The sequence below is a fragment of the Mandrillus leucophaeus genome, unplaced genomic scaffold (genome assembly GCF_000951045.1).
Source record: "Mandrillus leucophaeus isolate KB7577 unplaced genomic scaffold, Mleu.le_1.0 Scaffold3, whole genome shotgun sequence".
In the NCBI taxonomy this organism is placed as follows: Eukaryota; Metazoa; Chordata; class Mammalia; order Primates; family Cercopithecidae; genus Mandrillus; species Mandrillus leucophaeus.
Genome location: NW_012103142.1, coordinates 5,429,177 through 5,454,795, shown reverse-complemented (window position 1 = coordinate 5,454,795; position 25,619 = coordinate 5,429,177). Strand labels below are relative to the sequence as shown.

Below are 25,619 nucleotides of genomic sequence, written 5' to 3'. Positions count from 1 at the left end.
TTTTTTTTGAGACAGAGTCTCACTCTGTCGCCAGGCTGGACTGCAGTGGCGTGATCTCGGCTCACTGCAACTTCACCTCCTAGGTTCAAGCAATTTCCCTGTCTCAGCCTCCCGAGTAGCTGGGACTACAGGCGCATGCCACCATGTTCAGTTAATTTTTGTATTTTTTGTAGAGATAGGGTTTCACCATGTTGGCCAGGATGGTCTTGATCTCTTGACCTTGTGATCCGCCTGCCTCAGCCTCTCAAAATGCTGGGATTACAGGCATGAGCCATTGTGCCCAGCCCTCCCTGCTTTTCTTTACTCTCACCCTTGGCAAACTCATTTAACACCTATGGCTTAAACTATCATCTCCATGTGGATAAAGCCAATCTTGACTTCTCTCCTCTGAGCTCCAACTCAACCTGCCTAGCTGCATACAATACAAACTTAAGTCATCACCATATCTCCAATTGGCAAATCTCATTTCCCTAGATCTGTAGAAACTTGAGGAATTAGGAAAGAGATTAGCTTCAGAGAGTATAAGTCTAAGAGAAACATACAATGGTTCAAAGCAATGATGTCACCAAAAAGAGAGAAAGGAAATGAAGCTAGTAGAACTAGACATCCTTAATCAGGCTGAAGGTATTCATATTTAGAAAAAAAAAACCATAGCAGTCTACAGTGGCCGAAACTGGCTAGTAACTTTTGCTTATGATGTGGATTTCCACATATCTTAATGACAGGAAGAGAAAGCATCCTTCTTGCCCACATAAATACTATTCTCTGTGACAGTTGTGTTTCACATTGTGAATTAACTGATTAAAAGTATGAACTCTGAAGTCAAATGCCTAAATTTTTGAATCCTGGTTCTGGTATCTACTAGTTTGTGACCACAGTCAAATTATTTAATCTTTTTGTGTCTAATTCCTCATCTATGGAATGAGTATAATGACAGTATCTACCTCATTGGGTTATCACGAGAAACAATGAGAAAATATGCACGTAGAATAATGGCTCATATATAAAGTGCTCAATAAATAGTAGCTGGTGTTATCTCAGCCTCACATGCATTTTGGCGGCTTGAATTGGTTTGTGATGGCCTGATCCTGGTATGCACGAATCCAATCCAGTTTCCATCAGATGAGATCCTGACCAACCTTTTCCTTAGACCAGGGGTTCTTAACCCAAGGGCCATAATAAGCTGTAGAGAAATTCTATGCAAAATTGGGTATAAATGGATGGTGTGTATTTTTCTAAGACAAGGGGCCATAGCTGTCATCAGCTCCTCAATGAGTACATGACCGTGAACAGATTTTTGAAAACAAAACAAAATCTACTGCCTTAGCATGACCACTACCATTTCCCCCATTTTTTTTCTCCTCTTACATGATTTCTACACCTGCTTTGGCCTCTATTCAATAATTTATAACATTTTAGAAATTCTCTCTTTGCAATGTTATTCCTGTTTAATCCTTTCCACTTTCAATACAACCAAGGTTACTTCTCCAAAGGACTGTAATAATATCACTTCCTCTGCTCAAAAATATGGCTACTGTCTCAAGTCCAAATAGCTTAGCTGGATATTTAAGCCTGTATGTCTTGGCCACGACTTACCCTTCTAGCCTTGTCCTTCATTCTCTTCCATAAATGGCACTAAGACAGTCATTTGCCATTGAGAAACTTCATGCAGCTTTCCTTCCACAGCTCATTCTACTCTGTCTAGTATGTCTCTTCACCACCTTCTATCCATCTTTACCACTTCCTCAGTAAGTCAATGTCCTTCAACAGTTGCTGTCTTTAATATATAAGCACCAACATGGGTGTATGCAAACATGTATCAGGGTTTGTCAAACTCAGCATTACTGGCATTGTGAGCTGAATGATTTTTTGTTGCAGAGGACTGTCCTATATCATGTAGGACATTTAGCAGCATCCCTGGCCTCCAGACACTATCAAATGTTCTGGGGCTGTGGGGTGGGAGATCACTCCTGGTTCATAACCACCGATAAACTATAACAAATATATTTAATTTCCCCTTCAAATTCTTTGAGGACAAGGACTATGACCTTGCTTATTTTATATTCTCAATATTACCAAATACAGTAGTTTATGATAGATTTAGATATTTGTTTTCTGCTAACCTTTCCAAAGTTAGTATACAGAACACAGAACATTCTAACCTACTGTGTTTCTAGATATTCATGATACTTGAAATACTAAATTTCAACTTAGCTTTTCTTTCTTTATTTTTTTTTTTAGAGAGAAAAAAAAAAAAAAAGACCAGGTCTCACAAAGCTGCAGTGTAATGGTGAGACCACAGTCAGTCCACTGTAACCCTGAACTCTTGGGCTCAAGAGATCCTCCTGCCTCAGCTTCCTAAGCAGCTGGGACCATAACACACACCACCACACCTGGCTAATTTTTTTGGGGGGGTAGAGAAAAGAGTGTCACCGTGTTGTCTAGGCTGGTCTCAAACTCCTGGTCTCAAGCAATCCTCCTGCCTTGGCCAAGCAGAGCTTTTAAAAGGCAAAAATTGCTATGTCATAATATCCCTATAATTTTCAACAAATACTATCAGTTATAGTTGTGCCCTAAAAGAGATGTATGTTTCACGTACCACCAAGGATGGGGGATGGAGGGAAAGAGATGTTATGTTATGACATTATAAAAATTAAGTAGACAATGGGCCGGGCATGGTGGCTCACGCCTGTAATCCCAGCACTTTGGGAGACCGAGGCGGGTAGATCATTTGAGGTCAGGAGTTCCAGACCAGCTTGGCCAACATGGCGAGACCCTGTCTCTACTAAAAATATAAAAATTAGCCAGGCATGGTGGCAGGCACCTGTAATCCCAGCTACTCAGGAGGCTGAGGCAGGAGAATCACTTGAACCCAGGAGCTAGAGTTGCCGTCAGTTGAGATGACACCACTGCACTCCAGCCTGGGCAACAGAGTGAGTATCTCAAGGAAAAAAAAAAAAAAATTAAGTAGACAGTGAACTTCCATATCACCTACAAAATAGCATTCCAACACTGAAGACTTACAGAAGAGTAATACCATCTCCTTCTTCCTTTAAATATCCTATGTCCTATGAAGTATAGTGTTTTCTCAGTTAAATGCTTAGAAACAGTCAAGGTCCAGTTAGTGACAAGAGGTAAAGTTTCAATCTAAGGCTCCTAAATTAGGGTTTTAGGGTTAGAATCCCTTACTGGTCCCTTGCTGCACATTAGAAATCCTCTGCAGAGTTAAAAATAACAGATCCCTGGGTCTCCCTCCAGATGAATTAAATGAGAATGAGGGAATGATGCTAAAGATTAAAATTGTTTTAAAAACCTCCAGTGGATTCTAATGTGCAGACATAGGTGAGAGCCACTGCTCTCTAGACTGGTTCAAAACTTCATGTACTTTGACAGTATAAAAGGCTATTTCTTCAGGAATGGCTGAAACTTACTCTCTAACTTGCTGAGCTTGGGCCTTGTATGTGAACACTTATCTTGAATTAAAAGAAGTGCTGTTTTTTCTGGGGTTAGGCAATACCAAGATGCTCATCTAAGGTTCTTAGGCTGCCCTCTCTACCACCCCTAAGAAGCCAGGCACTTACACTCCTCTTTACTCGGTGAAGTTACATTCAGTTCTGTCGGAAGCGGCTGCTGGCTGGGACTAAGAGTTGGCGTGGTTATCGAGGTATTGTTGTTGTCACTGGTGGTCTCTTCGGAAAACAAATCTGATTGGCTGTTACTTGTACTTGGAGCGGAATCATCGTCTGGTTGTTTCTTTTGAAAATCTGAAGAAAAATAGAAAATGAGCTTAATTAAGGAGTTCACAGTCTCTGAGGATTAGAAAACAATGGAAGTTGGTACAAAAATTAAATGCAACAACAGCAATAATAAAGACTGATCTGGGTGATTGAAAAACCATGGGAGTAAAACACTGGTCAAAAACGTTTAAGATTAGTGGAAGGTGACTACAGTTAAAAGTTTTCCAAGGTCCCTTATTATTCAGAAGAATGCAAACACACTGATTTTAACGTTCTGTGCAAAGCCAAAGATGCATGTTAAATATTTAAGACTAATCAGAAGGAAAAAGGGAATAAACAACAGTTTTTCAAACTTTTTAGAAGGAAAGGTCATGAAAAAGGTAGCAGAGAAAACAGCAAACAGAAAACACATAACAAGATGGTAGAAATAAGTATAAATATGTCAGTGATGGTAATAAACAAACTGAACTTTTCAGCTAAAAGAATATTTGGACTAAAGTCCAGTTATATTCAATTTATAAGGAACATACTAAAAACACAAATATGAGAGGATAAACAAAATGTTAAAGTATAGTTAGTCCTTGAACGTCATGGGTTTGAACCGTGTGAGTCCACTTATATGCGGATTTTTTTCAACCAAATGCAGATCAAAAATACAATGTTCACAGGATGCAAAAATCATATATGGAAGGCCTACTTTCCATATACCATGGTTCTGCAGTGCCGACTGATGAACCTGAGTATGCACAGATTTTGGTATATGCAAGGGAGTCCTGTAGCCAATCCCCCAAGTATAACACAATTGTATATATATAAAAAAATGTACCTGGCAAAAAAAATAAGTGAATACGCAGGGCACAGTAGCTCACACCTATAATCCTAGCATTTCTGAAGACTGCAGTGGGAGGACTACTTGAGGCCTGAAGTTTGAGACGAGCGTGAGCAACACAGCAAGACCTCATCTCTAAAAAAGTTTTAAAAAATTAGCTGAGGGTGGTGGCGCACACCTGTAGTCTCAGCTACTTGGTGGTATCTCTTGAGTCCAGGAGTAAGAAAGAGGAAAGGGAAGGGGAAAAGGCAGGAGAAGGGGAATGGAAAGGGGAAGGGGAAGGGGAAGGGAGGACAAGACAGGACAGGACAGGACAGGACAGGACAAGACAGGAACAGAGAACGGAGAGGGAGAGGAGAAAAGGGAGGGGAGGGGGAGAGAGAGAGGAGAGGAGGAAAAAAAAGAATGAAGAAAGGAAAAGGAAAGGAAAAGAAAAACGGGAGGGGAGGGGATGAACAGAAAGCTAGTATGGCTACAGTACTGTCAGAATATGTAGACTTTAAGTCAAAAGCATTATTAGGGGCCGGGCGCGGTGACTCAAGCCTGTAATCCCACCACTTTGGGAGGCCGAGACGGGCGGATCACGAGGTCAGGAGATCGAGACCATCCTGGCTAACACGGTGAAACCCCGTCTCTATTAAGAAATACAAAAAAAACTAGCCGGGCGAGGTGGTGGACGCCTGTAGTCCCAGCTACTCGGGAGGCTGAGGCCGGAGAATGGCGTGAACCCGGGAGGCGGAGCTTGCAGTGAGCTGAGATCTGGCCACTGCACTCCAGCCTGGGCGACAGAGCGAGACTCCGTCTCAAAAAAAAAAAAAAAAAGCATTATTAGGGGTGAAGAGGATCATTATAAAATAGTAAAAGAGTCTTCTCCAAAGCCACAAAATACTGCCCTCCCTTAGTATACAAGGGGGATTGGTTTCAGAGCTCCCGCATACACTCAGGTTCCACAGTCAGTCCTACTGAACCAGCATATATTAAATACTGGTCCTCCATATACACAGGTTTAGCATCCCATATTTTCAATCCGGGTTTGGCTGAAAAGCTTCATATAAGCAGGCATACAAAGTTCAAACTCATTTTGTTCCAGGGCCAACTGTACTTAAAGTAAAAATGGTTATATTCACAAGAAACTGACAAATTTCCTACAGGGGATGATTTTAATATAACTCTCACACAAAATAATTAATAAGCATACAAAGACCAAGTATCCAACAATTAGATAATGAATTATTTTCTTGTTTTGTTTTCTTTTTTTTTGAGACAGAGTCTCACTCTGTTGGCCAGGCTGGAGTGCAGTGGCACGATCTCAGCTCACTGCAACCTCCGTCTCCCAGGCTCAAGCAATTCTCCTGCCTCAGGCCCCTGAGTAGCTGGGATTACAGACGTGCGCCACCACGCCCAGCTAATTTTTGTATTTTTAGTAGAGATGGGGTTTCACCATGTTGGCCAGGATGGTCACGAACTCCTGACCTCAGGTGATCCGCCCGCCTCAGCCTCCCAAAGTGCTGGGATTACAGGCATGAGCCACCAAGCCCGGCCAAATAAATTATTTTCAAACACATGGAATATTTATAAAAGCTGATTAAAACCTGGCTAAATCTTGACCACATATCAGAATACAAAGCAAAAGTCTCAACAAATGCCAAAGAATTACTAAGATACAGACAATATTACCTGATCATAGGGCAACTGAGTTAAAAACTGCTGAGAAAAAAATTTATATTTGGAAATATACAAAAAAAAATTTTAAACTCGTGAGTGAAATCAAATTATAAAATTACAAAATACTTACATTAAATAATGAAATTACTACATATCAATATCCAGTAAAGATAAAAATACACGTACATTACCTACACCCCAGTCATTTAATCCCTAGATATACACCTGAGAGAAACTCAACAAACATATTCAAGGAGACAGCAACAACCTTAAGGTCTATAAATAATGGCACAGTCAAACAAACAATGGAATAATGTACATAATGGAAACAACTATTGTCACATGTATCAACAAGAATGAATCTCAAAATCATGACGCTGCGGGGAAAAAGCAAGCCACTAAATCACAGTAGATTGTACTGTGCTTATATAAACCTTAAAAACAGTACAAATTCAGATATACTGTTTAGGGATTTGTATGCTTAACTCATTTTTTTCTTTTTTTCTTTTTTTTTCTTTTGAGATGGAGTCTCACTCTGTCACCTAGGCTAGAGTGCAGTGGTGCGATCTCAGCTCACTGCAACTTCTGTCTCGCAGGTTCAAGTGATTCTCCTGCCTCAGCCTCCTAAGTCGCTGGGATTACAATCGCCTGCCATCACGACCGGCTAATTTTTGTATTTTTGTAGAGATGGGGTTTCATCATGTTGGCCAGGCTGGTCTCCAACTCCTGGCCTCAGGTGATCCGCCCGCCTCGGTCTCCCGAATTGCTGGGATTACAGGTGTGAGCCACAGCGTCGGGCCTTAAACCTTTTCAAAGCCCCCAAATATTAGCATAATTCAGAAGAGCAGTTACATCTTAGATTGAGGGAGGGCGGTGTGATGGTGAGAGGCACACAAAAATATCCAAAGATAGGTAATGTCCATTAACAGAAAATTGATCTTAAAATGCTCTACAGTGATTAAATGAATAAGGCTACAAGTATAATAGAAAAATCTCAAAAAGAATGTTGAGAGAGAAAAGCAAGCAAGCTACAGAAAGATATACATGGTATAATACTTACACTAAAATTTAAAATATGTTAAACATACCATATATTGTTTATAGATACATGAATGGTAATAATTACAAGATAAAAACATTCAAGGAAATAATATACCAGATTCAGGATAGTGATTACCTCTTTGAGGCCAAGGGATAAGGAGAAAAACGGGTCTTCTATCTTGTTTTGTAATTTTTTATTTCTTAAGCTGTTGGTAGGTATCTGAGTGTGATTATTGTCTATATTCCCTATATATTTTAAAAATCTAATGCTACTCTGTGAAATACAGATTACAGTTTATTATATCAATTCAGAGAAGTACAAGATTCTTATAACTTGACATAGCCTTCAAACCACAGGGAAGTGTTGCTATCATACTCTATAACTTCATCAGAATCACTACCTTTTGACATATTCTAAACGTAAGAATAGCTAGCATTTATGATGCATTTATTATGTGCCAGGCACGGAACTAAATATTTTATGTGTATAATGTATTTATGTTAGTCCTCAGGAAAACCCTAACAACGAAGGTATAAATAACATCATTTTAATGATAAAGAAATTGAAGTTCAGAAAGTTTAGGTAATTTGTTTCAAGTCAACAGCTAATAAGTGGCAAGGACAAGTTCATTTGACAACAAAGCCCACGGTCTTCAATCACAACCACAGGATGTGGCACTGTGATCACCAGGATGGGCCAAGGAAGAGACCTCCATGTCAAGCCCCCAGCCATTTCCAGCACCACTAGTGAGTGCAATGAATGTAGCCAGTTAGTAACTGCTAAGGTGATCAGTGCTCTACAGCCCCCACTGCTTCTTTTCTGTGTATTTATTTCTCCTAGCCACTTTCTCGTTCTTCCATGTTTTGACATTTTAAAATGGCTTATTATCTCAGTGTTATTTGTATAGCACCTTCAAGAAAAAGGTACTATATCAATGGAATAAAAATACTGCAATAATGATACTTCTTTTTTATGTCATGTCATCTCATTAGCTCTCCTATGTCAATAATCATTGTGTCCCTCCCATAACCATCTGTCTACCATTTAATTGGAAATGTTATATGACCCTGAAAGAACTGAAACTGAGTCATCACTGTACCATCTAGCACAATCCCCAATGCTTGGAGACAGATGCACACACAGAAACTCACTCACTCAGGCACAAGAGCCCTTTGAAGGTGAAGGATGTTGGTGTCTAAAGACAATTATTAATACCAGGTTCCACCCACACACTCTCCAGCCCAAGCTTGCCATGCTGCTTTGATGCTCAGGTACTTTCAAGTTTTCTTTTGTGAACTGGCAGTTCAAAAACTTCAGGTTTTCTTTTAGAAATCAACAGTTGACACAGTGTACCTTCTTTTAACCCATACTCCTTCTATGCCTTTTCTACACCTGCACAGGGTGATGGTGTCATAACATCATCAGGCTAACATACAAACCCAACTGGCTGCTCACAAAGAGAGGAGTAGAAGCTCTATATATTCTCTGCTTGAATCTGAAAAAGCATCCAGGAATCACAGAATGTTACAACCAGTAATGACTTTAGAAATTCAGCTCAATCCTCTCATTTTACAGACAGAGAAAGCAAGAGCTGAGAAAATTACTATAATTCACCAGAAATTGAGTTGGGAGTTTTCTAACTTCCATGCCAAAGTCTGTGCAATACAAAGAGCTCTAGAGTGAGACCTGGATTCAAATCCTGACCTTGCTATTTACTGGGCATACAGCGAAAAGCAAGTTGTTTAATCTTTTGGGGACTTCTGTAAAACAAAGGGAGGTGGTTATTTAAACCTCTCAGGAAAATGTGGATTAAATAAGATAATGCACATGAAGACGTAGCACATGAGTACTCAACAAATGACAGAATTAAAAAGAAAAGGTATTTTCCAAACTGAAAGAAAGGGGCACTAAGTAAGAGTTATCTTTTCGTTTTGGCCCTGATATTTGCATCACAGTTCTTATTCTCTTAGGCCTTTCTTTCTGAATCATCCAGCATCCAACTTCTGATTACTGCCAAAAAGAAAGAATCTCTCGGAAGTCTACTCCGAAAATGAAGGGCAACAGATTTATATTACATGTAAAGAAGTAAACAACAAAACATGAGGCACAGAGCCTGCCTCCCATCACTCTACACTGGAGAGCAGTGCAGATGAAAGGTCCAGAAACAGCCACTTCATCTGATTCAGACAAAGTAAAGGTCTGTTCCCTTGATATATTGTATAATTCTCATATAAATGAGAAAACTAGAAATCTCCAAGCTTATCTACCTCTCTAAATGAGAAAAAAACTCAGGAATAACTAATTTTGTAAGTTAGTTGAGTTAATGGTATATCCAAAGGTCTTAAACTTGTCCTTGAATAAAGTTGTGAGTCTGAGAGAGGTATATGTGAATAAAGCTTTTCCAAAGCAAACCGTTACTTGTAAAAACTGAGTTTAAAAACCTTTGCACTTTAATGGGATTACTGTTAAGAGTGAACGCAGCCCAGATCTTGGCAACTTACCTTATTATCATCTAAAGGAAAAAACAATTTCTCAACAAAGATATGCTTGAATCCTTTAGTATCCAGAAATGGAATGTCTTCAGAAGATAAAGTAACCTAATGGTGCTAGCAAAGTCAAAATAACCAGTGAAGTCCCTGGGACTGGCTACTCACATACTCACTGGCATAGTTTTCTCCACTGTTTTCAGAATGATATTTCACACGTCAATCTTCTTACTACAAAATGCACCTAAAATACTGGAAGCACTGTGAAAGCACTTTGTCCTGTCCTGCTTCACAAGTCCATTAACCTGGGTAGTCTCTCTAGAACTACACCCTATCTAGCCACTATGCAATACTCATTTTGATATGCACATGCCCCATTGTTTATCTCTCAGATGTACAATGCCGATTAGGCAAGATGCTTAGATTCCCAACCCCACTTCTAGATTATTACAATAATATGTCTTTCAGAATGATTTCTTCAAAATATTTAAAAAGAATTTCGGCTATTTTGCTAAACTTTTTCTCTCACTGAAAACAAATTAATTCTTTCTAACCCTGTTCCATAACCTATTTTTTTTCCTCTTAGCAAGGTATCATGTTTCTTCTTTGTAAAATATAAATGGGTGATCACTAATGAGTACATGGTCTCATTCATTCATAGATACATGAACTAAACCAATCCACTAAGTGTTACACATTTTCATTTACCAACCTTTCACTATTATAAACAAGATTTCATTGAGTTTCCTTAAGTTATATAATAGAAGTAGATCAATTGGTAAGAGAGGACATACATTTTTAAAGCATTTGGTATGTATTACCAAATTCTCTTGGCACAGCACTCTGTGATTTCCCATAGCACAAGACTTACTATGGTATATAAGAATCATCGGTTCACTTGTCAGTCTCCTACATTAAAAAGGATCCAGGACAAAAAATGATTCTCAATAAACATTAACTGGATAAATAAGTGGCCAATGTTTTCCTGTAGAAAGTCCATCACTGGATTACATTTAAAAGTATTTATCAGTTGTTACTTTAAACCTTTCATAAACTGTTTTGTGTGTCTTTAAGGGTACTCTTAGCATCATGTGGGTCGGCATTTCTAAAAGATAAAGAGTTTAATACTTGTGAATTTCTATTTTCATAATCAGTAAGTAGAGATGAGAAATTCAACTGCATTTGTTCCAACTCACTCATTAAGACTACTTGGGATCACTAATAAGGCTTCTATCATTATTGCAAACACTAAAGCCAGGTATATAGGAAATCAAATTAGAAGTAGAAGAGGAACTAAGAGTTAAGCGCCTCCTATGAGTCAGGCACTCTGCCAGGGGCTTTGCATTCATTTTCTCATTTAGTCCTCAGAATAAACTGGGCAGTAGATGTCATCACCACATGTCAGCAGAGGACAGTGTGTATGGCAAGGTTGGGCAACCTGCTCCCTCCTTAACAAATGCTAGAGCTAGGTTTTGAGACTCAGCTTTATTTGACTCTAATGTTTGTGCTCTTCCCACTACAGCATGCACCACTGAAGCAACCACCTCCCAGCTCCCCAAATTGCAACAGCTCACAGCCTGCACCCGGTACGCTGCTGGTTCGCACATTTCCATTCTCAGTCTCCAAACCCCATCTGACTACATATCACAGATTACAAATCCATGCATCCACCAGAAGCTTTAGTTTGGTATTTCGCACCATAAAATACTTCATGTTTCAAGTAGTCAAATTTAAAAAAGCGGAAAAGGTTGCCAGAGGTTTTGTTTCTCAACCCACTTAAAAATAAAAATTCATTTCCCATATCTCAAGAGTTTGGTTCATACAAGGCACTGTATAAAGGTCTCCTTTAACACAACAGGGTTCTGCTCACCATCCCCTCTCTGCCCAATTTATATCCATAATAGGCTACAGCTTCCGTTCATAGAAACATTTCTAGGTTTCTAAAGCTGCATTGTCCCCCACCCCCATCTCAACCACAAAACTTAAATAGCTTATTTTAAAAAGTTACAAAGCCATTAGGAGCCAGCCAATTCATAAATCAGACTTCTAGCCTTCTGATTAAAATCTCAGTAAAATTCTGGTAGTTGGATGTTAATCTGGGTTAACAGCCTCAGCAAGAATAAACTGTTTAAACAGGAGTGAGCAAGAACCAATGTACTTACGGACTTGGTCACCTTATGCATATGTTGTAGCTTTAGGGGCAAACTGTGATCTATTGAATGTGGCTAAGTCTACTTAGGTGTCTTTTCATGAATTACTAGTATCTTCTAGCTTCTTTAAAAAGCAAAGCAAAACACCTTTACCCTATCAGATTCTCACCCAACCTCTCATGGCCATTCCTTCTCTTTAAAAATCAGACTATCTTCTTTTTTTAAAAAATATTTTTATTAATTTTTGTTTTCTTTCAAAAATCATTTTTATTAATTGAAAAAAATCAGACTCTCTTCACTGATCTCAGAATAGACAGACTGAATAACACGGCTCAGTTTTTGTGTGCTTCCTTCTTTTTTTTAAATTTAATTTGAGACAGGGTCTCGCTCTGTCACCCAGGCTGGAGTGCAGTGGCATACACATGGCTCACTGCAGCCTTGACTTCCTGGGCCCAAGTGATGCTCCCACTTTAGCCTCCTGAGTAGCTGGGACTACAGGTGTGTGCCACCACACCCAACTACCTTAAAAAAAATTTTTTTTTTTTTTGGTAGAGATGGAGCCTCACTATGTTGCCCAGGCTGGTCTTGAACTCCTGGGCTCAAGAGATCCTCCCTTTGGTATGTCAAAGCACTGGGATTACAGGTGTAAGCCACCATGCCCAGCCTCTGTCATTTCAAGTAAGTTAAAAATATATAAGTATAATACATACACATATACATATACACACATACACACACACACACACACACACACACACACACACCCCTACATGTATATATCCTCCTAATGATGATAAATGACTCCTATCCTATGTTCCCTATTTATGTCCATGAATCTGCAATTTGAGTAATACCTCAAGAAATAAAATAGACCTTGTCTTCTGCCCTCCGTCCCATCTCAAGACACGGTGTCAACACTCACTTAAAAGAATAAAGTCAGAAGACAGGAATTATCTTGAACTTCATGTTCTCCCTTCTTAATTTTACATTCCCCAAATTACCATTCTAGTCATTTACAACTCCTAAATATCTCCTGAATCCACCTACTTCTCCATTACCACTGTAGTCTAAGCCATCATCATCTGTAAGATTCCTCTGATAGCATCTTTTTTATTTTGAGACAGAGTCTCACCCTGCCACTGAGGCTGGAGCGTAGTGGTGCAATCTCGGCTCACTGCAACCTTGGCATCCTGAGTTCAAGCCTCTTGGGTTCAAGCGATTCTCATGCCTCAGCCTCCCGAGAAGCTGGAACTACTGGTGTGCACCACCACATGTGGCTAATTTTTGTATTTTTAGTAGAGACAGGGTTTCGTCATGTTGGCCAGGCTGGTCTCGAACTTCCAGCTTCAAGCAATCTGCCTGCCTTGGCTTTCCAAAGTGCTGGGATTACAGGAATGAGACACCATGTCCAGACTCGATAACATCTTAATTGAAATCTTTGTGTCCTCTCTTGACTCAGTCTAATCCACTCTTCACAGTGCAACCACAGTGATTGTAAAAAAAAAAAAAAAAAATTGTAAGAAAACAAATTCTGATAACATCACCTCCCTGCCTAAACCCTTGAATGGTTTCTCATTGCCTTTACAATCAGATCCAGAATCCTAACCATGGCTTAGAACTTACAACTGGCTGCTGGCTATTTCTTCAGCCACATTTGATGCCACTGCTCCTCCTCTCCCTCTCCTTGCTTGCTTTAGCCATTCTCCAGCGGTCTTGGTTTTTCAGACACTCCGTGCTCTTTCTCAACAGGGAGTGCTATTTTCTTTTCTTTTCTTTTCTTTTTTTTCCCCCCAAAATGGAGTCTCGCTCTGTCACCTAGGCTGGAGTGCAGTGGCACGATCTTGGCTCACTGCAACCTCCGCCTCCCAGGTTCAAGCAATTCTCCTGCCTTGGCCTCCTGAGTAGCTGGGATTACAGGCATGTACCACCACACCCAGCTAGGTATTGTACTTTTTAGTAGAGACAAGGTTTCATTATGTTGGCCAGGCTCAAACTCCTGACCTCAAATGATCTCCCTGCCTCAGCCTCGTGCCTGTAATCATGTTGGGATTACAGGCGTGAGTCACCACACCCGGCTGTCAACATGGAGTACTTTAGTCATGACATGTGGAAGATTTTTTATCCTCATATTCACCTTGGTAAATCCTACTCATATTTGAACTCTTAATATAAGCACTACTTCCTAAGGGAAGTCCTGAAGATTATCCATAGAAGGCACTTTATTAAATATTTGTTGGATAAATGAATGTCTTATTCACAGTGTGACTCAGCCCCTAGCAAAACGCCTGCCACATAATACACAATATACATTTCTTGAATTTAATGTATTGGATACTGATGAACACACAAAGTTGAAGAATATTAATTCTCTTACAGACATTAATGGATTTTAAATTGCTACAAAATTTATTTATAGGAGGCAAGAGTGCTCCTACCTACAAGAGAAATATTAAGCACCCTGTCAATAAGTAGATGTTTGGATTTCATAAATTATCTCTGCACATATAAAAATTTCTTCCTTATTATTCATCATGGATAACTGGTCCTAACAGGACTTACAAGGTCTCTCAAGTCACTTCCTGCTTGCTTAGATTTAAACCACAGAGCTTAAGATTTTTACGTGAGGCAAATACAGGTAACATTAGACTGGCTCCCAAAAGCATATTCTCAAATGTGTCTTGCAAAAAACAGGCAACAAGAGAATATATGAAGCTGACAAAGCTTACTCTTTTCATCAATTAAACTTACTTTATAATCTGGTTTATCACTGAAATTAAACATTCTCTAGATTCTTCACACCTATAGAGCCAACTACTCAGAGGTGTGAACTAGCAAAAAAAAAAAAAAAAAAAATTATTTGGAGTAAGGCTTGTTTCTTATACAGCATTTATTGTGCAGACTATAGTTTTCCCTGTAACAGTGTTTCATATTCAATATTCATTTACAGGGCATAAATTAGCAATGTTAACATTACAGCAAATATCTAACAATTCATTAGTACTACAATAACATGTACATTTACATTATTTCAGTCTAACCACAAAATATGTCAATTTTTTTAAAACACAGGGAGAAGTTTTCTGAATATTGTGGCATTAATCTACCTCTAACAAAATATGCACTTTATGCTGTGTGTGCATATACACATACAGTTCAGCCATCAAAATTACTGATAGGGTTTGGCATATTGTGGAAAAACTGGGTAAAGCTGACAAAACAGGCAAGTTGGAGCCTAAAAACAAAACAAAAAACTTCTATTTGTTTATAGTTGACCCTTGGTATCATCTAAAGACTTCCCCTCAAGCCATTAGTCCTTAGTGTCATTCATGAATTACTCCAATGGCACAGAAGTGGCATGAACGTAATTGCTGGAGAGGCTGGAGGCTGGAATATTTTACCCCAGATCAAAGGCTTTAAATGTCCCATAAAGACTTCAATGACAACAGAATAGAAAAGTAGAAAAGCATTTGGGAATAAATTAGCAAAAACAGCAGGTTACCACCCCTCTTTTTAGATCACTGATTATTTCTATAATTGTATCCACAGTCCTAATGCTACTAGCCTTTCATTTTACCGTGCAGATGTAACAGGAGAAAAGACAAAAGAATAACTCCCACTGGCACCTCTCTTTTGAGGGAGAGGATGGTGGTGGGACTGGGAAAAGCGTAGGTGGTGGGACTGGGTAGAGCGTAGGTGGGACTGCTCTTGCCCACCTACGCTCTTACAATCTGGTCCTATTCGTTCTTCCTTCCCTCTATCCACAAAGGCAGCTCCTGGCTTAATGAGCTATTCCTAACCCTAATTACTCCCTCAATATTTCCTGAGTATTTCTACTCAGTTCTCAGTCTTATCATCTCATACCAGGGTCACACACCACCAGTCTTCAGGTCTCCTTCATTTAAGCTCTGCTACTAAGCTGACCACTCCATCTGTTTCAGTAAATTCAACTTAGAGTGGTGATATTAACTTTTGAGACATATTTTCCCTTAAGATAAAACTTGTAAATGTTCAGCACAAATTCAAGCAATACAATATGCTATATTTTAAGAATGTCAGCTGGGCACAGTGGTGCACGCCTATAGTCCCAGTGTATTAGTCCATTCTCACGCTGCTATGAAGAAATACCCAAGACTGGGTAACTTATAAAGAAAAGAGGTTTAATTGACTCACAGTTTCACATGGATGGGAAGGCCTCAGGAAACTTAGAATCATGGCGAAAGGGGAAGCAAACATGTCCTTCTACACAAGGTGGCAGGAGAGAAGCGCCAAGCAAAGGGGGAAAGTTCCTCATAAAGCCATCAGATCTCATAGGAACTCACTCACTTTCACGAGAACGGCATGGGGGTAACTGCCCCCATGATTCAATTACCTCCCACCAGCATGACGTGGGGATTATGGCAACTAAAATTCAAGATGAGATTTGGGTGGGGACACAGTCAAACCATATCACCTGGCTACTAGAAAGGCTGAGGTAGGAGGACTGCTTGAGCCCAGGAATTCCAGGCCAGCCTAGGTAACATCTCAAAACTCCATCTCTAGGAGGGGAAAAAGAAGCAAAGAATGAATTGCCTTCTTGGCCAGGCACAGTGACTCACGCTTGTAATCCCAGCACTTTGGAAGGTCGAGGTGGGTGGATCAACTGAGGTCAGCAGTTTAAAACCAGCCTGGCCAATATAGTGAAACCCTATCGCTAATAAAACTACAAAAATTAGCCGGGCATGGTGGCATGCACCTATAATCCCAGCTACTCAGGAGGCTGAGGCATGAGAATTGCTTGAACCTGGGATGTGGAGGTTGCAGTAAGCCAAGACTGTACCACTGTGCTACAGCCTGGGAGACAGAGTGAGACTCTGTCTCCAAAAAAAAAAAGAAAAATGAATTGCCTACTCAAAAGTGGTGAATGAAGAGGGGGGTGGGGGTGGGGGGAGCGAAGAGAGTCAATCTCTTTCCCAAAGAGTAAAAGACCAAGTATGGTTCAAACTTCTAAGATATATTTTTTTGAAGGATGAAATGATGGGCTTACTAATACTTTCTTCTTACATCTATTAAAGCGTATCAGGGGGATGTTCAGAGAAGATGGCAATGATCTTCACAAGATTAGGGCTAATTTACTAATTTTTATCCAGTCAATCCAAGGTATCAGAATACACGATGTTTATATAATTCACAATTCCTAAAAGGTATCTATCTTCATGTAAAGGCTATCAACTACTGATACAAAAGCTTTCTCCACTAGTGAGAAAAGCTCCATGGACAATTAACCTACATATCCTCTGTCGCAGTATGATGTGTGTAACCAGACTGCCTGAATTCAAATCCTGGCTCTATTTCTTAATAGCTGTGTAATCTTGGGCAAGTTACTTAACTTCTCTTGCTCTAGTTTTCTCCCCACAAATGAGAATAATAATACTATCTACCTAATAAAGTTATTTTGTAGATTAGATAATACATGTGGAAGTCTTAGAACGGTGCCTGACATATAAGTAAATCTTGAAGTAACTATGACTGCTATTTCTCTTCCGACTCCTTGTATGCAATTTAAAAAGTTGCTAGCTTGAGACTAAGGCAATGAAATTAATTTCTCTGGTGTGAATTACAGCGAAGTCTTTGGCTTCATTAACAATGTACACTAACAAGCCAATCCTGGGGATACAAATACAAAAGTTTTCAGAGACCAGGTGAGTATCATAAATGTGTGAAGTTAGGGAGCCTAACACAAAAGGGAGTGCTAGTTACTGTGGCTAACTGGCAAGTGTAAGTCTCACCTAAAGGCATGTGATTTCAAATGTAAAACAAAAATTAAAACCTCCAAATACAAGATATCTGTGCTTTGAAAGCCAAAATGTAAGACCCTTGATTTAAACAGAGACAAATGCACTTATTATATAAAAGTTTTGAAAACTGCATTATTGATTCTGCCTATCAGTAAAGAAATGACTGATCAGATATATGTGAAATCAATGTAAGAACAAACAGGAAAGTTTAGAGGTATAATACAAAGAATCAGACAGACCTAAGCTACTTAGAATCGTGCCTAAGCTACTTAGAAACTGCATGACCATAAGAAAGTTACTTAACTTTATTTCAGTTTCCTCAACTGCAAAAATGTTAAAACCTACTGTGTAGGATTGTTGTGAGGATAGCAGATAATGCAGGTGCCCTTCATAAAACAAGCATTGAATTTTTTTTTTTTTTGAGACGGAATCTCACTCTGTCATCCAGGCTGGAATGCAGTGGCATGATCTTGGCTCAATGCAAGCCCCACCTCCTAGGTTCACACCATTCTCCTGCCTCAGTCTCCCAAGTAGCTGGGACTACAGGTGTCCGCCACCACACCCAACTAATTTTTTTGTATTTTTAGTAGAGACGGGTTTCACCGTGCTACCCAGGATGGTCTCGATCTCCTGATCTCGTGATCCACCCACCTCGGCCTCCCAAAGTGCTAGGATTACAGGAGTGAGCCACTGTGCCCGGCCTGAATGTATTTTTTAACGACTCATAAAAAAATGTTGGGGCCAGGCATGGTGGCTCATGCCTGTAATCCTAGCACTCTGGGGGACTGAGGTGGGCAAATAGCTTGAGCTCAGGAGTTCAAGACCATCCTGGACAACATAGCAAAACCCTGTCTCTACATAAAATACAAAAATTGGCCAGGCGTAATGGTGCGCGCCTGTAGTCCCAGCTACTCAGGAGGCTGAGGTGGGAGGATCACCTGAGCCCAGGGAGGGTGAGGCTGCAGTGAGCCATGATTATACCAGTGCACCCCAGTCTGGACAACAGAGTGAGACCCTGTCTCAAAAATAAACAAACAAATAAACCCACAAACACAAAAGTAAAAAAAAAACAAAAAACAAAAAAACAAAAAAAAAAACCCAGGTCTAGAAAAGATCTTCTTAAGCTAGGGTTCTTATTATCAGTCAGCTTAGGCTAACTTACCTGCAAAAACAAATGATCCTAAAATCTACAGGCTTTATAACAATGGTTTGTTTTGATCACATTATAGGTCTACTAAGGGTAGGCAGCAGCTCTGCTCCATGTATCTTCATTCCAGGAACCCAGAATGAAGGAGTGGCCCTAAATGGAATACCGCTGGTATCACTGCAAAGGGAAAAGAGAAACGGAAACACCTAACAGCTCTTAACGTTTCTGGTCATAAAAGCCAAATAAACTTTTCAGTAGCATTTTATTGGCTAAAATAAGTCACATAGCTCAGCCTGATGATCAGGACAGGGAAGTATGAGCCTCACACTGGGAGGGGCACCAAATATGTGGAGACAGTAATCTGGGATACATAATGTGTGTGCACAGAAAACTTTTGCATATAATTTTGAGTAATCTTATTAAATTACATGCAATATTGTATATGTATATAGGCACATTTTCCCTCTCAGATAAAGGAATAAAGATACTATATTCTGCAAAGCATCACAGATCACAGACCAAAAGGGCCAAAGGAAAAGTCACATTGGGTTTGAAAGAAGTAATATTTCTTTTTTGCTTTTTCTTTTTTTTTGGAGGCAGAGTCTCCCTCTGTTGCCCAGGCTGGAGTGCAGTGGTGCGATCTTGGCTCACTGCAACCTCCGCCGCCTGTGTTCAAGTGATTCTCCTGCCTCAGTCTCCTGAGCAGCTGCGATTACAAGCGTGCATCACCATCCAGCTAATTTTTGTATTTTTAGTAGAGATGGGGTTTCCATCTCTACTAATGTTGGCCAGGCTGGTCTTGAACTCCTGACTTCAAGTGATCCATATGTCTCCCAAAGTGCAGGGATTACAGGGATGAGCCACCTGGCCAGAAGTCATATTTCAAACATACAGCCATTACTAATTATAATACTAGATCAGTACACTTTAGTTCTAACTCTGATTTTCCCAGCTGCTGATTACTAGACAATGTGGGCTGGAGATATCAACTAACTTTCTACCAGGCTGTACTAAATTCTGTAATAGTCTTAATAAAAATCTGAATGTATGAATGCCATAAAACCATATTAAGCAGATACTGGCTTATTGAAAAGAAAGTTTTGTCTGAAACAACTGTATTTCCAAGCAACTAAAATCCTTGTTCTTCATAAAATACCAGATTATCCGACCCTAACTCAAAATTTTGTGTTTTAAATTAATAGGACCACGATATGTTGGTTTTATCTTTTACTGATTACAAGTCAGGCTCATTTCTGATTCTCAAATGGACACTGGTTACTAAGTCAATGTATTAAATTTTTTATTTATAGCTGCCTATCAAACAGAGAAAACAAATTATTACAAAGTCCTTCTTAGGAATGAACTGCCTCATACCTAGTTAATCCAAACCGGTTTGTCTAAATGTCACTTAAGACAAGTGAAATTTGGTATAACTAACACATTTTAAAAATATTTTTCATTTGGGAATATGCTTTTTACTTCACTTGCAAGCATGGGTAAGTATGTATTGAATGGAATAGAGGAAGAGGTAGAAGTTATCCATTCTGAAATTATCTTTCAAATATTTAATAGCATGTGATATAGGTAAATTTCTTCAAATAGCACTAAACAAATTAAATGATTGTGTTCCATGTAGATAACAACTCCCATTATCTCTTACTCTTATTCTATGCGGCTCAATAGGAAGTCTTACAGATCAAAAATCCTTTATAATTTTCTCATTTAGGCAATTTATTAGGCTTAGATCTTACATTAGTCTGAGAGATGGTGCTTACCATTAATTCAGACAAATGGGCAAAAGGAAAATGAGATACATTTTAGTCATCATCACCGGAACTTACTTTTCATATATAATGCCCTTGGCTTCTATAATGAGAGATGTTATAAGAAAAAGCCATGTAAAAAACACTTTTTGAAGAGCTGTTACTGAGAACACTGTTCACTACTCTTCTCGCTAACCACTTTAGAGTTCATAACACAATGATCTCTAAACTGCTTATGAAGTATTTCCATTTTTGCTTTGATCCCTAGGAAGCTCAGATTTCAATCTGCACTGTCTTTAATGATTATACAGATGTTTATATGGATTTCTGTGTTCAAATTCCTTATCTTGGTCTTACTACTCAATCTGTATTTTCCCTTTGTCCTGATACCAACATTTAAAAAGAAAAAACTATTGTAATCTACATATATTTTTTACTAAACTACTCTTATTAGAAATAGGTAGTGTTAAATAAAATACCATAATCTTACCTTTTAAGTGGGAGATTTCATAAAGATAAATATTTGAGATAATATATATTTATATCTGTATCAATATTTAAGTGAAGGCTACTGATTCAAAGGAAGAAAAATTGCTAGAAAAATGTATATGAAATTAGAAACAAAATTTTACATGAACTGCATTAGAATTCCCATATAAGGAACTATGATTAGATTCTTATTTCATTTTATCTTTCAAGGTAAAGAATGCATGCATAAGAAATATCAACTAATGTATCAGAATTTCTACACAGGAATGGCTGGGCACTGTGGCTCAAGCCTGCAATCCCAGCACTTTGGGAGGCCAAGCTGGGTGGATCACTTGAGGTCAGCAGTTCGAGACCAGCCTGGGCAATATGGCAAAACCCCCATCTCTACTAAAAATACAAAAATCAGCCAGGCGTAGTGGCACGCACCTGTAATCACAAGTACTTGGGAGGCCAAAGCAGGAGAACTGCTTAAACCCAGGAGGCGGAGGTTGCAGTGAGCCAAGATCGCGCCACTGCACTCCAGCCTGGGTAACAGAGCTTGAAGCTGGGAGGCGGAGGTTGCAGTGAGCCAAGATCGCGCCACTGCACTCCAGTCTGGGTGAAAGAGATTCCATCTCAATAAATAAATAAATAAATGAAAGAATTTCTACATGGGGAGATGACAGCTATAACTAAACGGATTTTAAGGCAAGACATGCCAAGTCTAAAATAGGAGGAGTTGAAAAACCATAGACAAACAAAAATCAACAGAAGATGCTTAGGAGGCTAGCTACAATATTACAAAAGCAGTACAATTTCCTTAACACTTTATACTTCAATTGTCTCACCAGAAATCATACACATCTAAAAAGACTGGCTCAAAAAAGAAACAGTAATTACTTTTGCATCTTCTCATGTACTTTTATCAAGAGCAAAAACATCTTCCGCACAACCAGCCCCAAAACTCCCATTTCATGAAAGTGATTTACCACTTCGCTTAGCTCTGTATGTGAATAACACTGTAGTGCAAACTCAAGGGAAAAAACTAGCATGTCAAGAAAGGCTGCAGCACACTCCCAATTTCTCTTTTAATATTGTGTTTATCAATCTGATAGATGTTAAATTCCATTCACCTTTTTTCCTAGAAACGAAAACTAAAACTAAGAGTGACAAGGAAAATTACCATCTCTGCAGCAAAGTTCTTGCTGAGACATTAAAGATGCCTAGTGAAGAATGAACTGTGGCTCTAGCACTCAGGAGCTCAAGTTCTGCAAGATGGCCAAAGGACCAATTTTATTCATTTCAGATAGACTAAAAATGTTAACCTGCCAATCTAAAAAAAAGTAAGAGTGTTAACTAGACTTACTTTCAACCAAATTAAAATCCAGCAATAAGTTTTTTAAATTAAATAAATCTTCTCCATTAACTAGTCATGGTGAGAAATAAATGCACCAAAGACAGTAATCAGTGTACTGCTATGGGTGTAAAGAAAAGGGTGAAAAGGGTCAGTTTAAGGGAGGGAAAAAACCACCAAAATTAGCTTATACTAGTTGTGACGGTATTCAGAAGGACAGACTAAAGACTTTGGAATGGCTTTTTATTGGATTAGTTTTTGTTGAGATGGCCACAATTACGTATACAAGAGAAGCTGTTATTTTTGACTGTTTGCCCTGACAGACCTTGTCCCAGAATCTTTATTTTTTATTATGTCATTTAAAAATAGTTTCACAGAATATACTCATGTAATTTTGTAGCTGAAGGGCTTTGAGAAATGAGCTATTTGGGCTGGGCATAGGGGCTCCCACCTGTAATCCCAGCACTTCGGGAGGTCAAGGTGGGAGGATTACCTGAGGCCAGGAGTTTGAGAGCAGCCTGAGCAACAGTGAGACTTTGTCTCTAAATAAATAAATAAATAAGCAAGCAAGCAAGCAATCTGGGTGTGGTGACATGAGCCTGCACCTTTAGTCTTAGCTACTCAGGAGACTGAGGCAGGAGGAGTCCTTGGACCCTGGAGATCAAGGCTGTGGTGAGCCAAGATCATGCCACTGCACTCCAGGTAGCTGACAGAGCAAGACCCTGTTGTAAGGGAAGAGTGAGAGAGGGAAAGGAGGAGAGGAAGGTGAAGGGGAAGAGGGGAAGGAGGAGGAGGGGAGAAAAGAAGTGAGGGGAGAAAAGGGGAGAGGGAGGGAGGAAGGGAGGAAGAAAAGAAGTGAAAAGAAAAAGGGGGGAGGGGAGAGAAGAGAAGGGGAGGGGAGGGGAGAGAAGAAAAGGGGAGGAAGGACGAGAGAAGTGGAGAGGAGGGAAGAGGAGGGGAGGAGTGGGGGAGGAGAGAGAAGAGAAGAGGCAAAAATCTACTACAATTTTTTTTTTTTAATCTAAAATCAAGGTCAATGGTATTACCAGCATTTTAAAGAAACAGAATAGAGGGCTGGGCACGGTGGCTCACAGGGTGGCAGCAGAAAGGGGAAAGGGAGAGAGGGAGGGAGGAAGAAGGAAAAGACAAGACTAGACTAGACAAGTCGAGAGAAACAACAGAAAAGGAAATATCAGCATGCAGTACACGTAAGGGAGGAGACCACCCCTCATACAGCCTTATGCTCAATTTCTGTCTCCAAAGAAAGAAGAAGTTAGAAACTAAAAGGCAGAGATGAAATCCACAGGAAGACAGCCCGGTGCCACACCCTGGGCCTGGCAGTTAAAGATCTCGACCCCTGACCTAATCAGTTATGTTATCTATAGATTACAGACATTGTGTAGAAAAGCACTGTGAAAATCCCTGTCCTGTTCTGTTCCTATCTAATTACCGGTGCATGCAGCCCCCAGTCACGTACCCCCTGCTCGCTCAATCCATCACGACCCTCTCACACGCACCCCCTTGGAGTTGTGAGCCCTTAAAAGGGACAGGAATTGCTCACTTGGAGAGCTCGGCTCTTGAGACGGGTCTTGCCGATGCTCCCGGCCGGATAAACCGCTTCCTTCTTTAACTCTGTGTCTGAGGGGTTTTGTCTGCTGCTTGTCCTGCTACACACATAGTAAAGTTAAACTGTCTCTTATAAAACTTTTGACTTTGTAATATAGATTTATTATGCACACATACGTGTATATTAGATCACAATGGAAAATATATTTCTTAATGGAAGCTGTAGTCAAAAAGATTATAATACCAATGATCTAACACATTATTTTTTTATCTGAGCAAAGTGAGGCACAGAAGGGAAGCTACCAACCTGTCCTGGGCATCCTTGGCAGGAGCTCAAGTGAGAAACATACAGAAATGTTTAATCTGAAAAGGGAAACATCTCTCACCATGAATGCTAATCTATGACTTTCCCAAGTAGGTTTTTATTACTTAATATAAATGATCTATTCTGTTAACCATCTATTCTTAAAAATACACCCTATAAATCTAGTTCAACCATTCAGATAGTTGTGAACTACTAGTCCTGAATGGCACTGAAAACATACTCTTCTTTTTCATACCTTCCTCTCTTGCATATGTTTCTTGTTAGAGCCAATAATGACAAAATTTCCTTAAAAAGATTCTGCTTTTTAAGCAGCTCGACCAGGCGTAGTGGCTCATGTTTGCAATCCCAGCACTTTGGGAGGCTGAGGCGGGTGGATCACTTGAGCTCAGGAGTACAAGATCAGCCTGGTCAACATGGCAAAACCCCATCTCTACTAAAAATACAAAGATTAGCTGGGCGTGGTGGTGGATGCCTATAATCCCAGCTACTCAGGAGGCTGAGGCAGAAGAATTGCTTGAACCCAGGAGGTGGAGGTTGCAGTGAGCCGAGATGGTGCCACTGCACTCCAGCCTGAGTGACAAGAGCAAAATTCCATCAAAGAAAAAAAAAAATCAAGAAGGAGTTACATGTTACATGCATACTTTCCCCCTCCCCCAAACTGGTCAAAAGTGTGATTTACTGAGTCCATGCATTATTTGAAATGTGTAACCTTTTTAATGCAGCAAATTCTATTTTAAGAAAATCATTTTAAGGAAAACAAAACAAGTACAAAAGATATATATTAGGCCAGGCAGTGGCTCACACCTATAATCCTAGCACTTTCGGAGGCTGAGGTCAGATCACCTGTGGCCAGCAGTTCGAGACCAGCCTGGTCAACAAGGCGAAACCCTGTCTCTACTTTAAAAAAAATTTTAAAAAAAGCTATGTCCAGTCATATGTACACTTACAGTTCCAGCTACTTGGGAGGCTGAGGCACAAGAATCACTTCAACCTGGGAGGCAGAGGCTGCTGTGAGGCGAGATTGCATCACTATACCCCAGCCTGGACAACAGTAGCCCAGAGCGAGACACTGCCTCAAAAAAAAAAAAAAAAAGAAAAGTATATAAAAAAAATCAGTGGTGACATCACAAAACAGAAATCAGTTTGAAGGGATGCCCAGGAGCCAAATCTGGGACAATGTAAGCATCAATAATAGTAATAACAATATAAATTAGTAATGGATAACTTACTAAATAAAATACACATCCATGGATTTATGATGATATAATTTAAGAATGGGCGAGACGGAAAAACTCTTACAGTGGAAAGCAAAC

General features: G+C 39.6%; 1 protein-coding gene across 1 annotated transcript in view; it reads right to left on the bottom strand.

The window, feature by feature from the left end:
- Nucleotides 1–25,619, bottom strand: part of ZFAND3 (zinc finger, AN1-type domain 3) — a 260,066-nt gene that overhangs the window by 96,176 nt on the left and 138,271 nt on the right. Inside the window, exon 3 of the mRNA XM_011986626.1 lies at nucleotides 3,582–3,764. Within this exon, the coding sequence (XP_011842016.1) occupies nucleotides 3,582–3,764 (183 nt within the window). The remainder of the gene's footprint in view (nucleotides 1–3,581; nucleotides 3,765–25,619) is intronic.